Source organism: Sturnira hondurensis, unplaced genomic scaffold, assembly GCF_014824575.4.
Source record: "Sturnira hondurensis isolate 20B ecotype Veracruz unplaced genomic scaffold, ASM1482457v3 Scaffold0003693, whole genome shotgun sequence".
NCBI lineage: Eukaryota > Metazoa > Chordata > Mammalia > Chiroptera > Phyllostomidae > Sturnira > Sturnira hondurensis.
Genome location: NW_028076324.1, coordinates 8,859,419 through 8,877,383, shown reverse-complemented (window position 1 = coordinate 8,877,383; position 17,965 = coordinate 8,859,419). Strand labels below are relative to the sequence as shown.

Genomic DNA, 17,965 nt, shown 5'->3' with positions numbered 1-17,965 from the left:
CACCACCTCAGCCGAGTCCTGGCTTGAAAGCCTTGGAATTTCTCCACTGAGCCCGCCTGTTTCATGCGTGCGAGGGAGGTCACAGCCTGGTGCTTTCCCTGCCCTGGGTCTCTTTACCCTCCCATGTTCCTGCTCAGACCCATCTCCACACCTTTGCTCATGCGGTGTCCCCCTCCCCCATCTGGAATGCCCTCCCTCCAGTCCTTTCGGACCCCTGCTCCACTGCTCCCACTCTCTGGGCAAAGACGGTCTCTCTCCCCTGTGGCCTCAGAGATTCTGCACATAGTACCAGGGTTAAGAACTGCCGTACCTGGCCTAGGTCCCTGTCAGCCTGTCTGCCTGCCATCTAGATTTTCCAGGGAGGGGTCAGCGTTGATGGCCTCTGCAGCCTCATGGTGCCCAACAGAGCTCCCTGCCCAGCCTTGCCAGTGCACAGGAGGGGCCAGGCATCAATGTTTGTTGAATGAATGAGAGCACATGTGTGCACAGGACCAGGTGTCTGGGGAGCCTACAGTTCCCCTCAGGTAGGTTTGGAGTGGGTGCCTAGCTGGATGCCTGGCTGGGACCTGCCGAAGTCTGAGGCCAGGGGTCAGTTTGGGCCAGCCTCTCCTGTGTGAGGCCCCAGAGCCCTGGCCCTTGGGGTAATTGTGCTGCTCCCCTATAATCAGGAATGTGGTAGCTTCCTCTCCCTGAGATGGTGAGTTGGGTTACTATGGAGATCAGTTTTCTGGCAGCTGTCACTCATGGGGGTAGGAGGAAGGAAGAAACAGAGAGAGTGAGAATCAGGAAGGGAGGGAGAGAGATGAGAGTGAAATGGAGACGGGCAAAGAAAGACACAGAGAATAGCGGAGAGAGAACCAGAGAGGCAGGAGAGAAAAAGATAAGGACAGAGAAACAGATATGGAGGGAGAGGGGAAAAAGCAAGAGGATGAAGAGATGGAGACACGCAGACCCCACCTCTCTGATCCAGGGCCCACACTGGCAGTCAGGTTGGAGAGTATAAAAACAGGCTCCCAGCCCACGTGGGCTTCACTAGGCTCCTACACATACATGGGAGGCCTAACAGCCCTGCCCCACAGACCATCCCCAAGGCTGGCTATTCTCCCTCAGCCCCCAGTCCACCTGAAATGAGGAGAAAATCTCCAAGACTTTTTGTTTCCCACTGGGGACAGCCCAGTACTCCCATAGGCACACCCCCATCACACAGTCCAGCCCCACACAGACTCCAAGCCTCCAGCCTGCACCCCTAATCACCCAGCCTGTTACAATCAAGCACACACACTTGAACATACATGCCTGCACACAGGCTGGGAATGTAGTTGCGCATGCACTCCATCACACTTGCTGCACAAACACACGTGCACATATTCTCACATGCCTGCACACAGGTGTGCTCAAATATGCATGCTTACACACAGAGAGATGCACTTGTTCAGATGTGCAAACATGCACATGAACAGATCAATCCACAGCCCCTCAGAGACACCATCCCCTCTGCATCTGAAGGTCCCATTACTGCCCCCTGAGAGGAATAGGGTATTGTAAGCTCCAGGGGAAGCAGCTGCCCTTGGCCTGTGGCTCTTTGGTTGGGAAGAGGGGACACAGGCCCTGTGCTCTCCTGTCCCTAACCCATTAGGTGTGTGAGCAGGCAGGCGACTATTGCAGCCTTCCGTGAAAGGATCTTCCGTCCTTCCCCCTCTGCCCACCCACAGCCTGGAGGTCAGGGAGAGATGACAACTACCTCCACGGCTTTCGCTGTCTGCAGGCTTCACCTGGATTGGCCGTGCCATCTGTGGAGAAAGGAGGGATGGGGAGGTCATGGTCAGCAGCTGGAGTAGCATGGGTAGGGGTAGGGGCTTGGCCTGAGCTCTGCCAGGCAACCCTGCCTACCTCACCAGCCTCAGCATCCCACCAACCACCTGGCAGCCACTAACATTCCCCTCAAACCCAACAACACATGCTCCCACCTACGGGGCTTTGCTCAGGCTGCCTGGGAAACTCTTACTGAGCCTTTAGAACTCAGTAACAACATCCCTTCCTCCAGGAGGCCTCCATGCCTCCCCAAGTGTGATTGACTATTTACAAAGATGGCCCAATTCCTCCAGTCCCTGTATGTGACATGACTTTGTGGTTCTTCTCGTCAAGGACTGGAGTCTATTTTCCTTTTGCACCTGGACTTGGCTGTATGACTTGCTCTGACCAATAGAATGTGGTGGAAGTGAAGTTGTGAGAGTTCCAACCTTGGCCTCAAGAGGCCTTGTAGCTTCCGCTCTTGGAACCCTGAGTTGACCAGGTGGATATGCCCAGGCAAGCTGCTGGAGGGTGGTAGACTTCACGCACAGAGAGGCCCCACAGACACACAGCACTTAGGAGTGAGGGTGTCCTGGCCCAGCTTGCCCCAGTCAAGCCCCAGCTGACTACAGCTGCATGAATGCCCCTGGGGAGACCAGCAGATGAACCACCAGCTGAGCCAGGTCAGCATTACTAACTCACAGAACCCTGACCAAATACAATGGTTGGAGTGGTTTGTTATTCAGAAGTAGCTGACCAATACACCAAGGCTGCTACATTTAGTCAGCTCCCTGAGCCTTAGGTGGGAGGACTATCATACCTGAGTGGACCAGCCTGCAATACGGACTCAGTGTTCTAAACACTTCTATCCTCCACCCCTAGCACTGAAAATGAGGTTCAGTGAAAGAAATCCTCCCCTAGCCTCTGGCCCCAAACTTACCCAGCTATTGGCATGATATGAGCTAATGTGAATATTTGACAACAGACTTGAGGAATATGGGATGGGGGTGACATTTGCTTCTCCACTTGTCCTAGGACAGAGTATTCCCAACCTGCTCTTTGGTGAACTCCTACTCAATTTTCAAAACCCGACTCAAAAGCGCCCACAAGAGCAGTCCTTTCACCCCTCTAGGTTCCCTCCTCCTTCTGCCTCAGGGCAAGACGTGTCTCTGTGTTGCTCTTCTTCCTCCAGACTGGGAATGACAGCATCGCCCACACAGGGCAGAGGATGCGGGAGAATCCAATGAGCCTGCTCAACTGAGCTGGCCAGAAGAAAGTGGCCAAGTCCACCATCACAGAAAGGCACCATCTCTGCACCGATCCAGAGAAGGTGCTTGATAAACGCCTGTGTTCTCCTCACAATGCAGCTGCCCACCAGGCTCCAGAGAGGTCCAGTTTTCACCCCATTTTATAGATTTCAAAATCAAGGTCCAGAGAGGAGTCACTTACTGTATCTGCCAAGGTCACGGTAGATAAGTCCAGGCACTAAGGGTTCCTAGAGCTCAAATTTAGAGATCTTTCCCCCCACTCCCGTCAGTGTAGACCCCTCCCCAACTTTGAAAGCCCCATGTCTCCTCCCCTCAGAATTCCTTCCCCTTCTCTCAGACTCTGTCCCAGTTCTGAATGCCCTCCCTCACTCAGCAGCCTCTTCGCCTGAGTACCCTCCTCTAGTGGGTTCTCCTCTCTAGCTTCCCTCCCCGCTCTGAGCCGCACCCCATTCTGAGTTCTTTCCTTCTCTCTGGTCCCCCTCCCCATCTGAGCCCTTCCCACTTCAGATACCATCCCCCTCTCGGAGTGTGTGTCCCAGACACATATGGGCCCAGCTGCCTCAATTTGAACTCAGCCTTGGGAGCTCCAGAACCAGAAAGGCCTTAGTCTCCCTTACCCAGTGTCCCCAGTTCCTGTGGCCCAACCTTCCTGCCACCCCACCTTACCCTCAGAGAAAAGGGGAAACCATGTCTCCCTTCCCCCACAACACGAACACACGCGCGCACACACACACACACACAGAGTCTTCTCCACCTGGGTACCACACCCTCCTAGCTGGAGGAAGGAGGGTAGATTATTTCAACCAGATGGGACCAGATTCTGGATTGAGGTGGTGAAGGGAGGTTGGGGGTAGGGGGGACCTGAGCATCAACCTCCTGCTCCCCCACCCTTCCCACCTCACCTCCACTGGCCCTCAGCTCCTCCCTCCTCCCATCACCTTGGGCAGATGAGGATGGAGTTGCCATGGCAACACTGATTCACCACTTGGAAGCTGGCAATTGTTGTTGCCATGGAAACTGCCTCTTAGGGGCGAGACCAGCTCCTGCCTTGCACAAAAGAGATATTTAAATATAATCTTCTGGAGATAGATGAGCCAAGAGAGGGAACTAGGGTGGGGGCCACAGGGAGGGAACCTGCCCTCATCACAGCACCCTAAACCCTCACCCCATTCTCATGGCCTGGTTACCTGCTCACCATTTGCAGAGTCTGGGACCTTTCACCTTGTACTGGAAGGCTCCTTCCTCATCCTGGGTCAGATTGGCAGGGGGAGGAGGTCCTGGTCTGGTCCCCAAAGCCAGGTGGGCTGTCCCCTCCTCTCCAGCCCCTGCTTGAAGGCTTGAAGGCCTAGCTGTCCACACCCCACAGTCCCGCACCCCACCTTACCCACCAACCTGGAGACTCACACCAGGCTGGCATCCATGCGCTGTGATCACACAGTGGTCCTGGGTGCACAGGGGGGCATACGTCATACACAAGCTGAGGCCCAGCGCCTCACTCCCTGTGCCTCCCACCCAGGCAATTCCCCAGCTACTGGCCAGGCCCTGCCCACCCGCTGGAGCCCAGAAGAGGTGTGCAGGGAAGGGGGAGCTGAGTCTCTCATACGCCACCTCACCACGTCTCCACCTCTCCACTCACCCTGCCTGCCCATCTGGCTCTGCCTACCTCCTTCCAGCTCTTTCTCTCCATCTGTCCCACCAAGGTCTCTGCCCAGTGCCCTCCCTCTCTCCTCTACCTTCTCTAGCTCCCCAATGCTGCATCTCCTGTCCCTTTTCTCTCCCTTTCCTGTCCCTTCCTCTTTTCATTTATTCAACAGCATTCCCAGTGTGTCCCATGCTGAGTAATTCTGCAGTCCCAGGGAGGACCCCACTGGTCTGGGGGTGGGGACAGAGGCAGATACAGACACCCCCAGGCACACAGGGTCAGGGTTGGAGTAGCAGGCAGAATCAGGGGCTAGGAGAGCCCAGAGTAAAGAACGGTGAAGAGCCAAAGGCAATCCTGGGGCTGCAGTGAAGGTGAAAATATGTGGAGGGTTTTGAAGTGAATAAGAGTTTGAATAGGAGTTTGAAGGGGAGATGATCTCTCATGTTGGAGCAATATGTATATCCACTGACTCATTTAATCTCCAAACAAATTTATGAGATGTAAATACTCCCGTTTTATGGAAGAGCACATCAGAAAGGGAAAGAATCAGACTCAGAGGTTCAATCTCCTGCCAATTTCCTCAAGGTCCTCTGAGGACCAAGGCCCCCTCCAGCCAAGGGTCCTGTGGGCTGGGACTGGGACCGCCTGTGTCTTTGGGGTGGGCATGCATGCAGCAGCAGAGGTTCAGCCCGTGCTCTGCCCTGCAGCTTTTGCTGGGTGACTTCAACCAAGCCATACGCCATTGGGAAAACAGGGTCTCTTAAGGCTGACCTGCATATTACAGATAAAGAAACTGAGGCAACTGAGGGGGAGGGACGGCAGGAGTCTCTAGTGGTCAGGCCGGGGCCCCAAAGAGTCTACTGGATTTGCAAAGTTGTGACTTTAGAAAATATAGGGACCCCAAGGGAAGCCCCAACGGGGTTGTTTCTGAAGGTGTGGAGAGGAAGGAAGCAAGGTGGACACCCCATTTGGGCTGCCCAGGGCACCATTCCAGCCTCCCCCTCTCCCACCTTCTCCAGGTCTAGGTGCAGCCATGACTCCCCATTAGATGTAGCATGTCAGCTCCTCATGCCAGCATTCGAGCCACCCCCCCCATCACTTAGCCCCAGGACTTCCCCCAGGTCCTGGGCACTGCTGCTGCACTAACTGGCTTGGAATGCACCCCTCTGCCTCCCATCCTCACCTTGAAGAGGCCCCCTCAAGTGCCACCATCCCCTGAAGCCTTCTCCTCACTATCCATCTGCTTTGGTTGCTCTGCCCAGGCCATGCTTTGATCCCGGCACGCCCCCCACACACATGCACACACACATGCACACACATACTGTCCCTCTTGTGGGACAGGAGCTGAGGGGCTCTGTGTCTCCTTACCTGAAAGGACCAGCACAGGGACTGCAAATAACAAGCAAATGAAATGAGGCAAGACCTATGGTCTTCACAGAAAGCGAGACCCAGGCCCTGTCCCTGTGGGCACAGAGCGAGCTGGACATGTGCTGGGCAGAGTGCTGAGCACAGGAGGTAACCCAAGAGTTTGTGCCAGGCCGTGTCTACACTTTCCCCCTTCCATTGGAAGCAAGCAGGCTCGGTAGCACAACACGGCTGGCTGGGAGTCCTGAAGCCTGACTTGCCTGGATGGTTCACTCATTCCCTCAGCACAGATTTACCAAGGTCCCGGTTGCCTGCTTAGCACCTGTCACGCACCGCCTCACAGAATCCTTAAAATACCCTTCACAGGTAAGGAAATGGAGGGCCAGGCAAGTCGAATCATTGGATGTTGACACCTTGGGGCCCCTCACTCATTTGCGGATTTGCTTGACACTGAGCCAAGTGGGAGTGTGGGCGTGGGCCCTTCAATGAGCCCACCTCAGAGACCCTTGTGGGCACAGAAGGGGTCTTCAGGAAGAAGCTGAACAGAGGGACACACCCCTTTCTGGGGTGGTCAGGTGAGCAGCAGGGTGGCTGCCAGATCTGGGGTGTCCCTCAGCCTCCAAGACCTCCATGATGAGAGCTGGTGAGTCTTACACAGTCCAGATCCCTGCTGGCCAAGAGACAGCAGCTGGCCCCACTGGCCCCCACAGACCCTGTGGAACCTGTTCTGCTCCCAGGAGCCCCATCCCCGGGGTTTTACAGCTCAGCAGAGACTCTCCACTGGGATCTCAGGCACCTGCCCAGCCTGGATTCAGGGTCCAGGGTCCATTCTGGGCTCTGTTCTGGGATTCTGTTATTCAATTTAGGATTCTATTCCAGAACGCTGAGATTTGATTAAACCGTGTCCCCCACGGACCTCGCTGGCACACTCAAGGAGGGAACTGGGGGGGACGGCACTCACACTTCCGAAAGCAGCATTAGGGGAGAGGCAGCTCGGTGGTGCCATGGGGGCCGCACACAAGGTAAGCCAGTGACCTGGGTCACTCTCTTCCTGGTTTATCAGGAGACAAAAAGACAGAAGTGCCCACTCCATACTGCCTTCCCCAACATACACAACAAACACATGGGGATTTCTCAGGGGACGCCAGGGACAGGAGAGATGGTGGCGGACTTGATCTCTAGAGTGACTCAGCTCTGGCCCCTCACTCCCTGGCTGTGCATGCAAACCCATGCAGGCGTGAGAGCCAGCAGCCAGGGCTTTCCCAGCACGAGGTAAATCATACGTGGCTCCCGCCTCTGGTGGAGACGCCTCCGGTGGGGGACGAGCCAGGGATCAGGTGCGGGTGCTCCGATGTAGCTGACGGGCGAGCAGCCACCCTCCCCTGCCGCGCAGTCTACAAATAAGCCTCCAGCTCTGGTTCCAAAGGGCTGACCCCATGTCTGTGGGTGTCCTCAGGGCACAGGTGAGCGGGGCTCACACTCACCTGGAAAGTCAACCCCTTCACTAATCATAAGCCCAAAGTATACAGACTGAGACATCGGAACTCCTGGGTATGTGCCCCATGGGAACGTGGCACATGCCTGCCAGACCAATACACAGACAAGGATCTTCACTTGTAGCAGCAAAACCTGGAAACAATCCAAGTGGCCCCCAACAGGAGGATGAACAAATAAATTGAGTATTCATGCCGTGGAATACTATATGGCAGTGAAAAGCGCCAATCACGGATATATGCAATGTTGACTCTCATTACCATCATACCAAGCAGGAAAAAATGTGCAAAGGCCCTGAGGCTTGTCTATCTAGACAAGCCTATAATACAGCCCTGGCTGATGTGGTTCAGTGCACTGAGCGCTGGCCTGTGAACCAAAGGGTCACGGGTTCAACTTCCAGTCAGGGCACATGCCTGGGTTATGGGCCAGGTCTCCAGTAGGGGGCGTATGAAAGGCAACCCCACATTGATGTTTCTCTCCCTCTCCTTCTCCCTCTCATCCCCTCTAAAAATAAATAAAATCTTTTTAAAAATTTTAAAAGAAAAGCCTACATATAATATGATTCCATTAGTATCATATAGAGAAACAGGCAAAAGCCATCTGATACTTTAGGAGCATATTTTAGGAAGTGTTGAGACCAAGGGGAAAAGCAGGGGTAAGGTTCCAGGAAAGTCAGAACAGCGGCCCCTCCGACAGGAAGCGAGAGGCTGGGACTTGGGGACGTGGGATGGGGGTTTCCAGGATGCCAACTATGTAGTAATAATGGGGTGCTTGCTTTCTAATCACTTGCATTGTACGCACTTTTCTCTAAGTGTATAGTATTTTGCAAACTTTAAGAAATATATATGAGTATTTAAGTCAGACTGTATTCTCAGAGGATGCTGCCCAAGCTGGGGGGTGGTCCCCAGGGGTCCCTACATCCCCAGGGTCCAGCGCTGAGCCACCTCTACCTTATTTATGAAACATGGGCCCTCACTTCCATGAGGGCAGGGACCGGCTTGCAGGAAACTGAGCCAGACAAGCCAGAGTTCAAGGCCTGTGGGGTGGGGTAGATAGAGCTGCAGTCCTCCCCCTGCTGGTGACCTCGCACGGGTCCCTTCTCTCTGAACCACAGTCTGCCCTTCTGTCAAAGAGGGCGGTCAGCAGCCCTGGCCCCCTGGTGGACAAGGCATTTAGATGGGGGGCTCCAGAAGTGTGGGCAGTGGTGATAATTCACACCCCAGGACCCACATGGAGGCTGGGGAAACGGAGGCCAGAGGGTGGTGCCCGAGACTCCTCATCACTTAGCCCTGAGCTAGTATCGAAGAGAGACCTCGGAGCCCGCGGTCTACACACACTGTGACACCGTATCATGCTGCCGGGTCTAGCACATTCTAGGTCTGTGCTATCCTGTCCAGTATGGTCCCTGGCCCCAGGCTAGTATATTCTGGGTCTGCGCTCTTCCATACAGTGGCTGGCCCCGTCCAGAACATTCTAGATCTGTGCTGTCTGACACAGTAGCTGACCCTGATGGGGAACACTTTAGATTTTAACTGTCTAATATAGTAGCCACCAGCCACATGCAATCATTTAAGCTTAAATTTACATTTATTAAAATTAAATAACATTAAAAATCCAGTTCCTGAGTCATACCTGCCATATTTTAAAGGGTCAGTAGCTGCACGGACCTGGTGGCCACCACATTGGACAGCACAGGCAGGACATGCCCATCACTGGTGAAATTTCAACTGGACAGCAATGGTCTCGCATAGGGTTTGGCAAATTACAGCCTTATTCTGACCCCCTGTCTGTTTTTGTAAATAAAGCTTTATTAGCACACAGCCACATCCATTCTTTTACATCTTGTCTGAGGCTTTTCTGTGACTACGACAGTGGCCGTATGGCCAGCAAAGCCAGAAACATGTACTCTCTGACCCTCTGCATAAGGAGTCTGCTGACCCTGGGCTTAGACATTTTAGAACCCTACCGTCCTGTATGGGAGCCACCAGCCACACGCAGCTGCTGAGCCTTTGAAGTGTGGCTCGTGTGACTAATTTTGTTTAGTTATAATTAATAAACTGCATCGACTGCTTGTTGAAATGGGCTTTTAGAGATATTGGGTGAAAATGAAATGTAGTATTAAAATTCACTTTACCTGTCTCTTTCTCCTTTTTAAATGTTGCTACTAGAAATTTTAAATGCTGCACGTGGCTTGCATTATGTTTCTGTTAGCGCTGCTCACCAGCTCCTCATTCTCCCAACCAGGGTTCATCCCCCTGGAATCTATTGATTTGGGGTGGATAATTCTTTGTTGTGGGGGGTCATCTTGTGCCCTGTAGGGTGATGAGCAACATTCCTGGCCTCTACACACAGCATCTTCCAGTCTTGACAATGACAAATGTCCCCAGACATCACCCAGTGTCCCCTGAGAGAAGAATCACCTGTGTTGAAAACTCCTCCTAACCTAATGTAAATTCTTCCGTTAGACTAGAGGCTCTTGTGAGTTCTCAACACACACACCAGGCACATTCCTGCCTCCGAGTCTTGTACACTTCGTCCTGGCACCACCCCCATCTTCATCTCCATCTGCCACAGTCCTCCCCACCTCTCAAGACTCAGCTCACATGCTCCCTCCTCCAAGAAGCCATCCTGTGTGTTCCCTACTAGGTCCTCCATGCAGGTCAGTTGGCTCTCCTTGGTGATGCTGCACCCAGTTGCCCTTACATCTAGCCATTCACTTTGCAGTAACCCTCTGTGTGGGTTGAATAGCAGTCCCCCTAAAATATCCTAACCGGAAGTTAGGTCCGAGTCCAACATCTGGAACCTGGGAATTTGTTGGGGAAATGGGTCTTTATAGATGGAATTAAGTGACAGACCTAGAGATGAGGTCGTCCTGGATTCAGGGTGAGTTCTAAATCGAATGACAGGTGTCCTTGTAAAAGAAAGGCAGAGGGACATTGGAGAGACGCAGACACAGAGGAGAAGGCCATGTGACAAGAGGCAGAAATCACTGGAGCAATGGGTCTACCAACCAAGGCACCTCCGGCAGCCACCAGAAGCTGGGAGAGTCAGAGGAAGGATTCTCCCAGAGGGCAGGCAGCCCTCTGCCACCTTGATTCCCGGTTTCTGGCCTACAGGACTGGGGGACCAGGTGTTTCTGTCCCTTTAAGCCCCCCACCGCCTGCCCAACCCCAGTTTGGGGTGGTTTGTTAAGCAGTCTCAGGACTCCAGTAGTTAGAACAGGGTTTTTATTTAAAGGTTTTATTTGTTTATTTTTAGAGAGAGGGGAAGGGAGGGAGAAAGAGACCAAAAGAAACATTGATCAGTTGCCTCTTGTACTCACCTTGAGCAGGGACCAAACCCGCAACCCAGCCATGTGCCCTGACCAGGAATCTAACTGGCGACCTTTTGCTTTGTGGGACAATGCCCAACCAACTGAGACACACCAATGAGGGTGGAAGAGGGTTTTGAAAATGAAATAAAAATCAAACCAGGTCATTCCTCTGCTTGCCACACTCCCGTGGCCTGGCCACCCTTGGAATAAAATCCAAACTCTGTATGTGGTTCTGCCCCATTCCTCTGCCCCATCCTCCTTCCATCCTCCTCCTCACTCCCATGGATTCACTCTGCTGACCTTACTGGTGCCCCTCAGTGCACTGAGTTGCGTGCAACCTCAGAGCCTCTCCACTGGCTCTGTCCTCTGCTAGGAACGCCCTGGCTGCAGAGAATGCACTGCTCCCTCCTGCATCTCCATCAGCCCACCTCCTCAGAGAGGCCTTCCCTAACCACCCGGCTTATCTAGAACCTGCTTGGCAGGCATACCCCAGACTTCCTACTGTTGGCTGTGCTATGCCCATGTTCCTAGCATCGAGGGCTACAGATGCTCTGAGCAGCCCCTGAATTCTTTTGATGCTGAAGGGTCCCCGAGAATTCCAGAGGAAAAGGCAAACCCCACCGCCAGAGCCACGAATCTCAATGTGGTTCCTTCACTTTCCATCAGGAGGTGCTGCCTGGATACAGGCTCACTTGGCTCAGAGGTCCCCTATCCTTCACTGAGGGGGGCAGGGACCTCCCACCCACACAGGGCCAACAAGAGAGACCTGGCAGGAACAGAGCCCAGGCCCACCTCCTCTGGGGATGGAAACACTGCCCAAGCAACCCCTGCATCCAGGGACTGTAGCTCTATTTGCCTCAACGTTCCTCTAACATACCAGGCACAGTCCTGCCTCAGGGCCTTTGCACATGCTGCTCCCTCTGCCTGCTAATGCTTCCTCATCTTCAGGTCCCAGGCCAGTGACGCACCCTGGGCAAGGTGCCACCTGTGCAACGACTCTGGTGTGCTGCATAGGGCCTGATATGCAGTAGGCGCTTAATAAATGCTCACTCTGGTGATCCTTTCTGTCCCTCTGCACCTTACACCTCTTTCTGAGTCCAGAGACATATGGGTTTCACAGCCGATCCCAGAAGGGCCTCTGCTTTCCCGGGGCTGACGGCACCCCCGCCATCCCCTACCCCTTCCCCAGACAGCACCCAGACTCACCCCGGGCAAGGTCTTCTGTTCGTGCAGAGCGGTCTGAGCTTTGATGGCGGAGTCCCTGGCACAGTAAGTGAGAAAGGCACAGCCTGGAAGGAACAGAATGGGGGTGTTAGGAGAAAAGGATGCTGTACCCACATGTCCACAGCAGCATAATTTACAACAGCCAAGAGGTGGAAAAGACCCAAGGGTCCATGGACGGATGAACAGACAAACACAGTGTGGTCCAGCCAGACAGTGGGATACTATCCAGTCTTAGAAAAAGGGAAATTCTCACACCTGCTACAACATGGGTGGACTTTGAGGATGTTTTGCTCTGTGAAAGAAGCCAGACACAAAAGGACAAATATTATATGATTCTGCTCATAGGAGGTCCCCACAGGAGTTGAATCCACAGAGACAGAAAGAAGATGGTGGGAGCCAGGGGCCGGTAGGAGGAGGGGGAGTCCACGCTTAATGGGGACAGAGTGTCAGCTCGGGAAGATGTGAAAGTCCTGGAGACGGAACAATTAAAAAATAAATAAATAAAATTAAAAAAAGAAAGTCCTGGAGACGGATGGTGGGGATGGCTGCATGACAATGTGAGTGGACTGAATGCTGCTGAACTATGCACTTAAAAATGGTTAAGACTGTAAATTTAATATTATGTGTATTCACTACCGCAAAAAAATTGGGGAAAAAGAAGAAAAATTATTACAATGATAGGTTTTATGTTATGTGCATTTTACTGTAATTAAAACAATAAGAAGAGGACCCGGAAGCCACCTTTTTGGGGGGGCAGTAGCACTGGTTCAGCCCCTCACCCCACCACTTCCCAAATGGTGAAACAGTGAAGGGAAGAGGGGAGCCCAGCTGTCGATTAAGCCTGTGGCTGGCAGCAGATGAAGAGATTCTCAGAACTGTGGTCTGGGCTGTGTGGGGTCAGGGGGTGGGCAGAGCTGCTGCCCCGGGGGGGGGGGGGGGGGGGGGGGGGGGGNGGGGGGGGGGGGGGGGGGTGTGGGAGGAAAGTGGGAGGGCCTCGGCAGCTCCAAGGAGCCAGAAGAGGTCCCAGCACTGGGCTGAGGAGCAGCGGGCCCTCACGCCCTCTCGCTCTGTGGTCTTGATTGGGGCACGGCCCTGTCTTTGCCTCAGTTTCCCCCACCAGAGAGAAGGTCCCAGAGTGGCACAAGATGGACCAGCCAAGGAGTGTCCACGGAGCTAGAGGGTGTGTCATTCTGCAGAGGGCAGGCCAGTCAGGAGAGGCAGAGAGCAGGGCCAATCAGGAGAGGCAGAGCACAGGGCTGGCCCTGAAGGGGGTCCAAAGCCACTTGTTAGGAGCCACAGAAGCAAGAAACGCTGAAACGGAAACAAAGAGAAGGAAAGAGAAATGCCCAGAGAAAGACCAATGAGGTCAAAGGCATTTTGAAAGATGTTTCCAGGAGGTTGGTGTCAGGTCCCCTGGGACAGACACAGAGGCCTGGGCCCAGAGTTGGGCTTTGCCTTTCTAACCTCTGGGGACCTTATTTTCACTACCTGTGAAATGAGACCATCACTGGCTGTTCTGATGCTACTGAACCCTATGTTCCCCCACACCCACCTTCTCCCACTCATGGTCCCTGTCTCTCTGCTCCCTTCACTCCTGACCTCCTGTGCAGAGCTCTTGGGGACAGCTCCGGGACTCTGCCCCTGGCAGGAGCTGATAAAAGCTGAGTTCTGCTGGGCTACAGTGGCTGCTCCCGGCAGCTGGGCTGGGTGATGGGGAGGGGTCGCTGCGGCGGACCTGAGAGGTCACCTGGAACTTTGGGGAGGGGGGCACCAGGCAGAGTGGAAGACAGTCTCTAGCATTTTAAAAAACATTTGTAAAATGTAAAATGGTGCAGCCGCTGTGAAGAACAGTTTGGCGGTTCCTCGGTAAAGTTAAACGTAGAATCACTGTATGATTCAGCAATTCCCCTTCTGAGTAGATATCCAAAAGAATCGAAAGCAGGGGCTGAAAGAGATGTCTGAACACCCATGCTCACAGCAGCGTTACTCACAACAGCCAAAGGGAGACAACCCAAATATCCAACCACAGATGAATGGGTAAACGAAGTGTGGGGTATATGTACAATGAGATATCATTCAGCCTTAGAAAAGAAGGAAATTCTGGCACCTGCTACGACACGGATGAACCTATATACATTATATTCAGGGAAACAAGCCAGGCGCAAAAGGACAAATCCTGGGTGCTCTCAATTTATGAGGTTCCTAGAGGAGTCAAATCTAAAAAGAGATTAAGTGGGTGCCAGGGGCTGAGGGAGGGGGGATAGGGGGCAGAGTGTTTCATGGGCGCAGAGTGTCAGCTTGGGAAAACGAGGCAGCCCTGCAGACGGACGGTGGGGACGGCCGCCGAACAATGTGAATGTGCGTAATGCCCTGAGCTGTACATCGTACCACAATAAAAAGATATAGTTAGAATATATTATAAATCACCTCCCCTCAAAAGTGCAGAACATGAAAGTGCATGATGTAACAAATAATTATAAAGTCATGTGACCATTCCACAGATCCCAAAATAGAACCTGGCGGCCACCAGAAGCCCCAAGGTTCCTCCCACACTGCGACAATCTTCCCACCCCAAGAAGTGAGCCACCCTGGCCCTGGCGATAACCAGGTCATCGCTCTCACTGTGGCTGCCCACACCACAGGCATCACCAGTCGATGTGGCTGAGTGCTTCCCTGTGTTGAACTTACATAAATGGAATTGTAGTGTATGTCCAATTTGTGTCTTGTTTCTTCCACCCAACAATGGGTGAATGTACGTCTCTGGGATTAATTCCTTTTTGTGTCTGCCTACCATTTTATTCTATAAATATGCTACAAATGGATATCCATTGCCCAGTGGATAGCATTTAAGCCACTCACTGGTCAGCAGCTATCATGAATAAAGCCACTGTGGAACATTCTTGCATATGTATTTCGATGCACAAAGGCATATCCAGGAATGGGCTTGCTGGTTAGAATGTTGGTATATGTTTAGTTTTGATCGATTCTCTCAGTCTTCCAAAGTGGGTTGCACCCATGTACATTCCCTCCCATGAGGTCTGAGAATCCTATTAGTGCTTTTTTTCCTCAGCAACTCAGTTTTTCCAGACTTTTAAATGTTAGTCATTGTGATGAGTGTGCCATTGTATTTTACTAAGATTTTCACATGCATTCCGAGAGTTATTAATGAAGCTGGGCACCTTGTTGCTTTGTAGAAGTTCTTTATATAGATGGATAGACCCATCTATCCATTTGGGGCTATGTATGATACAAACATCTTCCCCCAGTCCATGATCTGTCATTCTATTTTTTTCTGTGTGTTTCTGTGTATTTAATCCACCAAAGTCTTCAGGAACATGAGAGGTGCTAAGATAACTAACCCTAAGACCTCAGAGACATTGGGCGTGGCTAGCAAGAAATAAGGCCACCGGGACGTAAAACAGAGGGAAAACCTTTCCTCTTTGGGTCCTTTCCTGTCTGTGGAGCCCTACCTGCAGAATGCGAAGTTTGATGACCCCGGGAGGGCAGCGGGGGACCCCAGAGCAGCCTTGGATACCATCACCATGGGCTCTGAGCGTTTTGCTGAGCCAGGAGAGAACGACCAAATCGGAAGCCGCTGTCCCTGGTGCTGAAATGTTTCCCAGTTCTCTTTGCCCAATGTCTCCTGGGACTCTTAGTTTTCCTTCTCTAGTTGGTGAAAATGTGTGACATTTACCTGTTTCTGGATAAATAAAGCCTTGATTTTTAGTTCCTAAAAGAGTTGGATTGTTTTACCCTCTCCCAATTCGTAAGTTGCCACCCTAAGTCCCAGGACCTCAGAGTGTGACCTTGTCAGAAACAGAGTTGGGGCAGATGTAATCAGTTACGGTGAGGTCTTCCTGGAGCAGGGTGAGCCCTAATGGAACGGGTGCCCTCATAAAAGGGAGGAAATCTGGGCATGCGGACATTGACAGAGGGAGGAGGCCACGTGAACACAAAGGCAGAAATCCGGGTGATGTATCATCACGCCAAGGGACAGTAAGGATTGCCAGCAGCACTGGAAGCTGGAAGACGGGCCTAGATCAGATTCTCCCCCACAGTCTCAGAAGGAACCAACTTGACCCTTCCAACCTCCAGAACTTGTCCCTCTGAAGGAAACCTCAGCCCACCCAATACCCACACTGGGTGAGCCTCTCACCCTGATTCCAGCCCTGGTTGGCCTCACCCCACAGACCAGCCCCATGGTGACATGAGTGCTTAAGCTGGGTATCCAGCAGCCCTCCTCGAACTAACTGAACCCTGAGGGGTTAACTGAGGGGGGATGTAGGTAGGCAGAGAGGGCAATCCCACCGGCAAGAACCTGCAGACAGAATGCTTAGCACGCGTCAATCCTACGGTTCTCTTTACATCCACCGCCACTGTCCAAGCCAGGACCAGGGCTGAACTTGTGGGGGACAGTGTCCACAGATCTCTCAAGACCCAAGTGCACAGCAGCACCATTGGGGGATCCTTGGGGAGCAAGATACTTCCTCCGTGTATGAAAGTATCCTCGTAACTAGATCTGCCTCGTTACAAGTCTCTTAATAAGGAGAGGGTTCCCCACCCCTAAAGGTAAGAACACAGTGTTTCCTCAAAGAGGAAACTTCTTTGTCAGGGAATCCTTAGGGTCCATCCACGAGCCAAGACCCTCTGCTCTCTGCTCTTAGATCTGGTCTGGGATTTCACACTGAAATTGTGACAACAATAATAGTCGACGTGCACTGAGCACCAGGCACCTTATGCGGGCATGCCACCCTTGCCAATCTTCACATCTTCAGACTAGCCCAAAAGAATGGCACTACTGTTTCTATTGTTATCCCCATTTTATAGATGGGGAAACTGAGACACCAGCCATTGTGTCATCTGCCCGATGTCGCAGAGTGACAGGAACCAGAGGCTTCTGAGTTTCACAAAAATCCCATCACAATGAGGACTATTAAGTTGCCGAAGTTTGTAACACTGATCAAAGGGCCTAAAACATGTTTTAAAATAAAAAGAAAATATGGTTTTTACTTCTTACTATTTATAATCCTTATTCTCATGCACCAATCTGGGATTTGTCACTTCCTGCGGAGCTTGGTAGGTCTGGGGACTGACTGCTGGCCATGTCCCTGGCTGCACCCTGACCCCCACCACACCCATGCCCAGCCTCTCACGGACTGTCTTTGGGTGCCATGCTGCCTTGTCCACACTCCGATGCTCATCTTTGGTTCATTTCTTCTCAAGCTTAGGTCCCAACTGAGTCACCCCCTGCTCTGAGAAGCTCCCCACCCCAAACACTGTTGTGTGAGGCACCTCATGGGCTTTTTCTGTGCCTGCGTGTCTTTCATCACAGCTCTGCTCACTCATGCTGTGACTATATAGTCCTGTGTCATTTGCCCCCATAGGACTGTGGGCACCTTGAGGGTAGGGCCGAGCTGCATCCCAGTCACCAACATGTCCCCACTGCCCAGCACTGGTCCCAGCACACAGCATGTGCTCAGTAAGAATTTGGCCACTAATCATGGCCTTCATCCTGGTCCAGCCCCATCATTTCCCACCTGGGCCAGGGCAGTTGCTTCTACTCTAGTCCCCCAGTTTCTACCCTGGCCACCTAGTCTGTTGTCCCTTCAGGAGCCATTAGAGGGTGACTGTGAGCACCTGAGTCAGGTTCTGTCCAACTTCTGTCCACAACCCTTCAGGGCTCCCACCTCCTTCAGGGTAAAAGCCAGAGTTCTCTGTGAAGCTCACATGGCCTTGCACAACCTGCCCCCATTCACTTCGTACCCTCACCTGCTCCCTTGCTCCATCACTAACTCTGCTCCAGCCACACAAGCCTCCTCACTACTTCCCCACCATAGCAGGCATGGTCCTGCCCCACGACCTTGCACA

The 17,965-nt window shown here is 52.7% G+C and overlaps 1 protein-coding gene across 4 annotated transcripts in view; it reads right to left on the bottom strand.

Annotated features, from left to right (window-relative positions):
• CELF5 (CUGBP Elav-like family member 5) overlaps positions 1-17,965 on the bottom strand; it is a 42,589-nt gene that overhangs the window by 14,408 nt on the left and 10,216 nt on the right. For 3 of the 4 annotated variants that reach the window (XM_037042500.1, XM_037042501.1, XM_037042497.1), the window contains exons 2-3: positions 12,080-12,162; positions 1,739-1,790 (exon numbers count right to left, since the gene is read on the bottom strand). In XM_037042500.1, the coding sequence (XP_036898395.1) occupies positions 1,739-1,790; positions 12,080-12,162 (135 nt within the window). The remainder of the gene's footprint in view (positions 1-1,738; positions 1,791-12,079; positions 12,163-17,965) is intronic. The other variant, XM_037042498.1, reaches the window with a different exon arrangement.